Here is a 6,060-nt window from a genome sequence, read left to right on the forward strand (position 1 = left end):
CCTCATAGTTAGCGCTCACGCCTCACAGCTAGAAGGTCCCGGGTTCGATTCCCACCTGGACGGGGCCTTTCTGTGTGGAGTTTGCATGTTCTCCCCGTGTCTGTGTAGCTTTCCTCCGGCTACTCCGGTTTCCCCTACCACTAAAAACATGTACAATATATTCCTCTCTGGGGCCTGGACTCCCCTGAGAAAGAGATTCTTAATCTCAGTGGGACTATCCTGGTTAAATAAAGGTCAATAATAAAATAATAGATAATAAATGAAATTAAATAAACTTCATTACAATATCTGCAGTTCAAAACCTCCTTCTCAGACGCTGCTTCTATAATCTTTGCTCCCGTTTGAAGGGTCAGCGCAGGAATCCTCATGAAACGGTGTAAAGAGCCACAGATCGTTAATCCACATGACATAACTCAGCCGTGGTCGGCCCAGAGGAATGACCGGAATGTAGCTGTGACCGCTCTGAGTCAACAGCGACGATCCTGTGACAAATGAATGTTCACAAGACGCGGGATTAAGTCAGAACAACGGGGACGTCAGGCCTTTATACATTTGTGTCTATTTGTAAAAGTCTGAGAGTCTGAGGAACAAATGTGAGTTGGCTTAGTTGGCTTTTGGCTCGACAATCGTCTCGCACACACACATCGACAGTAAAATCATTATACACAAGTAATAAAAGGTGTAAAGTACTTGTAGCAAACACAAGCACTTGAGCGTGGTAACTATTTGGGAGGAAAAGTCTGATGTATGTCTCAATAGTGAAATACTGTAGTAAAAAAAAAAACATGAATTATGTAAAAATCCTTATTTACAAATGAAATGCCATTGAATATATAAAAAGAAATGATTCTTAAGAATAAAGTGCACCTGTTTTAAGTGGCACATGAAGATTCTGTCACTTTAAGATTTAGCCTTCACACTGTGGCAACTTCATTACGATGTTACGCTAGTAGAGGTAAAAAATACAATAAAATAAAATAAAATAAAAAAGTACCATGTTATCACCAAAATTATGACCAAAAAAATTTACAAAAAATGGACGAAAAAAATGACAAAAATGTAACAAAAATTTGATAAATAAATGACGAAAAAATGACAAAAATGTAACAATAATTTGATAAATAAATGACGAAAAAATGACAAAAATGTAACAAAAAATGACAAAAATTTGATTTAAAAAATGATGAAAAAATTACAAAAAATTGACGAAAAAATGACCAAAAAGTATCTGATGACATGAGGAGAGGTTAATGTTAATTAAAAATAAAAAAGTACCATATTATAAAAACTTCTCTGAGTTAGCACAAAAAAAAAACTCACTGTAGTGTTGATACATAAATGTCAGTTTGGAAAGTTGAATGCTATATTTAGGAATAGCCTATTCGCTAGTATTTTTAATGCTGTTGTTTTTTTGTTTGTTTTTATCATTTTCTAATTTCTATATTTTCATCTGTCATTAAAAAAAAACGTATAATGTGTGCACAATTATAAAAACACAAGTGAAATAATAAAATATCATCAAATCCTCCGATTAGTCCTTGAGGCGGCGCTAACGCTCCACACGAACAGACGAAGAAGAAAACCCGGAAGGTAAACAAACCGGGCAGATTCAACATGGCGGCGGAGCGAGAGTCTGCTCCGACTTTATGCTGGATTTATCCCGATTTATAGCAATTCTGATTTAATTGTTTCCTTCTTAAACCGTGAGTACTTGGTCCGGATAATGTTACAAATGAAGAGAGTGTATTTTATATGAATATATTCAGGAAATCTCTTATTTGTGTATTTATGTACAGAAGGTAGACGAATGAAGTTGCTTGTTTCTGTAATAATATGTTATTGAATTACATTTTCATTAGTTATAATTAATAAAGGCCTCGTATTTCTAAGTTAAATCGATAAATGGTCAACACTATTTACATTGGTCAAATATAAGAGAGAAACAAAATAGTTTTAAAATCTCTTTAAGCAAATGACTGTGTTGCAGGTCTGTGTTTGGTCGTAGGTTGGTTTAACCCCTTAACTCCCACCTGAACCGAGCACATGTTCTCCAGTTTGGCTTTACCCCAGTCCAAAAGCGTCTGGAAAAAAGCTGTGAAAATAGCAACAAAACTGAGACGAAAACAATGATGGAAATGTGACAAAAAAGTGAGAAAACATTGACAAAAAAGTGACAAAAAATGGACGAAAAAATCACAAAAATATGATTAAAAAAATTGACCAAAAAATGGACGAAAAAATGACAAAAATGTGATAAAAAATGGACTAAAAAATGACAAAAAGTGACTAAAAAATGTCACAAGAAATTGACAAAAAATTGACGAAAAAATGACAAAAATGTGACAAAAAATTGATTTTAAAAAAATGACGAAAAAATGAAAAAAATGTGACCAAAAATGACCAAAATATAACAAAAAATGTCAAAAATTTGATTAAAAAAATGTGACAAAAAATGACAAAAATTTGATTAAAAAAAATGGATGAAAAAATGTGACAAAAAAATTACAAAAAAAATCAAAAATGTGATAAAAATTTGACCAAAAAAATGACAAAACATTGACGAAGAAAATGACAAAAAAAGTTACAAAAATGAGTTGAATACCCAACAAAAAAAATGATGGGAAAAAAATCTGGTGACGTGAGGAAAAAGATCCTCTCGGTTCAGGCGGGAGTTAAGAGGTTAATGTGTTTTCCTCCATCCAGCGCCCCAGAGACATACTATTAATATTATTTTGTAAAGCAAGGCAAGGCACATTTATTTATTTATTGTAGTTAGTAACAGTGCTCTCATCTTTCCTGAGTAAAACATTTGGTTATTCTTTCCTCCACAAGTAAATCTGCAACAAAATTAGAACACGAAAGTACTTGTACGCTCTGTAACTCAGTACTCAAGTGGTATTTTAGCAAGTACTTATTATTACCAATTCTGAAGCAATTATTTGTGTTATTATTTACTTCTCTTTGTGTAAAATAATTGAAAGTGTCATTACTCCGCCAGCCCCTGATGTTTTAGTCGACACAGATGAGTTCCCTGGACGAGGACGGTTTCTCCGAGTGCTGTCGACTTCTGCTGCAGAAATCTGAGGAGCTGAGAGACGGCTGGAGCTGGGAGCGAGTGCAGGTGAAGAAGAGCAACGAGATTCAGATGTGTAGAGTTATTAGCAGCTCCAAATCAGGCGTTAATGTGGGTGTGTCTTTGAAAACACAGGGGACGAAAGAAGGTTATCTGAGGAAAACTGCTCTACGCCCGGTTCCCATCGGCTCAAAGCTGAATCACGAAGACTCTGAGCGGGTAAAGTCTCAGTTTTCCTGTAGCAGTGTAACAGATGGAGGTTATGCTTGTGACGTCAGACCACAGTTCCACTAACGCCTCATGTACCTCTTGTCTCTCTCATGTTCTCTCTGCAGTGTTCTGTTCCAGGACTCACTGAAGATAATGATGAAGACGATGCAGACGTTCTGTTGAACTCGTCTCGGTCTGCGGACGGCGGCCATCTTTGTTTCCAGTTTGAGTTTCACATTCTTTACTCGAGCAGCTTCAGGACTCCGGTGCTGTACTTCAGGGCCTTCACTCTCGGTGGGTTCGGCCTCGTTTTCCCCTTGTGTTTCTCATTTATGGAGGAAAAGCGCTGGAAACATTTAGACTATTTTACCATTGTCTGTAGCCTGGCTAACACCAGACTAAAATCACAAGTGATATTTAGTCTGGGGACACCAATTCATTTTCTCGAAGGAGAGGTGTGGCTTACGATCGTCCATTGTCGTTTATTGGACGATACGAAAAGAAAAAAAAAGTCTATCATGCGTCTGCACGTAGCCATAACCAATCGTATCATCGTATGAGATGACGTATGACGTACCCGCTGTAAACTTTTGAGCTAAACTATTTAGAACAAGGTCTAAAGCTTGATCGAAAAATACCATCGTGTCAGCTGCTGTCATGTTGGATCCATAAATAAACTTTTTTTTTTTATCCGTAAATAAACTACAAGCTTCCGTATATCGAATAGTGCGTCATCGTCTTGCCGTCCCTCCTCGCTCTGTGATTGGTTCCCAAATCCATGCGAAAATTTCGGCCATGGTCCCCAGGCTGTTGTGCAGTTCAAAATGATTTGAGCGCAAACAGCAGCCTGTTAGCCAGGTTACATTCTCTGAGGAGCGGAGGTCAAAGTACATGATCAGATATTACTCCTAATAAATGGTCGCTCAGTCAAATTATTAAAGGGGCTAGATGCAAGTTGGTCATTGTATACTCACTACTGCCACCTCAGGTCTTACGTGTAACGGCACCTTCTATATTAAGCTTGTGCATGACGGCACTTCAGACCCCGGACCTTTCTGAGTGACAGTTCAAGATTTTAGAGGCAGTTGTGGTGAACAGGTCTGGGCTCATTCTACACCTTAGGACATGGCTGGAACATGTAGGGTGAGGAAAATAAATAATTTTAACATTTTTAAACTCTGTATAGTCCCTTTATGTACTGAAGTAAGTCTTAATCTGTTTTAAACAAGTGTAAAAAAAAAATAGAGCTTCAGAAACATGAAAACTCTGCCCAAATTCCCCTCTGTACAGCCACACCATGAAGCCTCCAGCTGTGGGGCCTGGACCGAACAGCTGCACAGAGTGTGAATTATTTGGCTTTTCAGATGAACCAAACACATGGACAAAGGGACTTTTGACTTTGGAGCCTTTATAGAAAGGGAAGTGGAGCAGAAGGTATTATATTTATCCTTCAAAGTGGAGTAAAAGTAATCATTTCTAAAATACTGAAGTACAGATCCTCAAAAACTCTTTTTAAGTAAAGTACTGTTGTAAATTCACTCTATTACTGACCACCCCTGAAATATTCTATCATTTACTGCACTTCGCTTGAAACTTATATTAAAATTCTATTGAGTTTCTGCCCCTTTTTCTTTTCAGTTTAATTGCAAATACTAATGCCAAGTGCTTCTCTGTTCATTTGCTTGGTGTATATTTGGTTTATTTAAGTTCTGCACAAAACTGATTTAAGGGATGTACATATAGTATGTATATATGTATATAGAAAAACGTTCTTACGATACAGGTGTTTAATATTGCGATATCCGTCTAAACTGTTTCTACACAGTCTGTTCCATTCATTTTAGACACAAATTTTGTCAAAACAAGACTCAAAACACATAAATCATGACCAAAACGAGGCTAAAATGGAATAAGCTCCATGTTTGTGTTTCCCCAGAGGGTAAGAGTTTATCCTTGGAGGACGTGTGGAGCTTCATTCGACCGAAACTGAGGCTTTCATCAGAGGACGGCCTCCTCAGCACCGTCACGCAGCAGGTACCGCCCTTTCACTGTTTACTACAGTTCCTAAAACATTTACAATAATAACCGTGTCTCTGTCAGGAGCATCCTCTCCTGGGACAGCCCTTCTTCATGTTACATCCCTGTAAAACCGACGACTTCATGAGGCCTGTTCTCGAAGCCGCTCGGCAGGAGAGCAGGTCAGTCAAGTCAATTAAACATTAAACATCAGTAATAAACACAATAATGAAGAGTTACAGGGAAAGTCTGTTGTCTCGGTTCTGAAGTGAGGCTGTGTTTACAGACCGCTGAACTACGTGCTGACGTGGCTGAGTGTGGTGGGGCCTCTGCTCGGTCTGGACGTCCCGTTGGAATATTCTTCAGACAAACAGCTTTAAGACCGAGCTGCTGCTCCGCTCACTGTTCCCGCCGCTCCCACTGAACAACCTCGAGGTGCAGTGACTCGAATCCGACCTTTGCCTGACAGACCCGATGCTTTCGCGCAAAATGAAATGAACATTGAGCATTAAAGCAGCACTAAGTAACTTGTTTACCTTAATAAATCCTTCCCGTAGTCCCTCTGGGGGCAATGCAAGTGTTAACGGGATGATTGGGGGGTGTTTCATCTCCCCCTGGTGTCTCTGACTAGAAAACCACAATTGCAACTCTCCTGCCTCTGGACCAGAGTCACCAATACACACTAATGGTATCACGAAGAAGAAGCTAACAGGCTAACGGGCAAAGCTAACTGTGGGCTAGCATCACTTAAACAGTATTTA

At 38.5% G+C, this 6,060-nt stretch overlaps 1 protein-coding gene across 1 annotated transcript; it reads left to right on the forward strand.

Moving 5' to 3' along the window:
- Positions 1–1,689: 1,689 nt before the first annotated feature.
- On the forward strand, positions 1,690–5,775 carry atg10 (ATG10 autophagy related 10 homolog). The gene is made up of 7 exons (XM_079561608.1): positions 1,690–1,703; positions 2,999–3,121; positions 3,209–3,292; positions 3,409–3,577; positions 5,220–5,317; positions 5,384–5,481; positions 5,586–5,775. The coding sequence occupies exons 2-7, from the start codon at positions 3,023–3,025 to the stop codon at positions 5,677–5,679; spliced, it is 642 nt and encodes a 213-aa protein (XP_079417734.1). The 5' UTR covers positions 1,690–1,703; positions 2,999–3,022; the 3' UTR covers positions 5,680–5,775.
- The last annotated feature ends 285 nt before the right edge of the window (positions 5,776–6,060 follow it).

Source organism: Gobius niger (genome assembly GCF_951799975.1).
Source record: "Gobius niger genome assembly, chromosome: 8".
In the NCBI taxonomy this organism is placed as follows: Eukaryota; Metazoa; Chordata; class Actinopteri; order Gobiiformes; family Gobiidae; genus Gobius; species Gobius niger.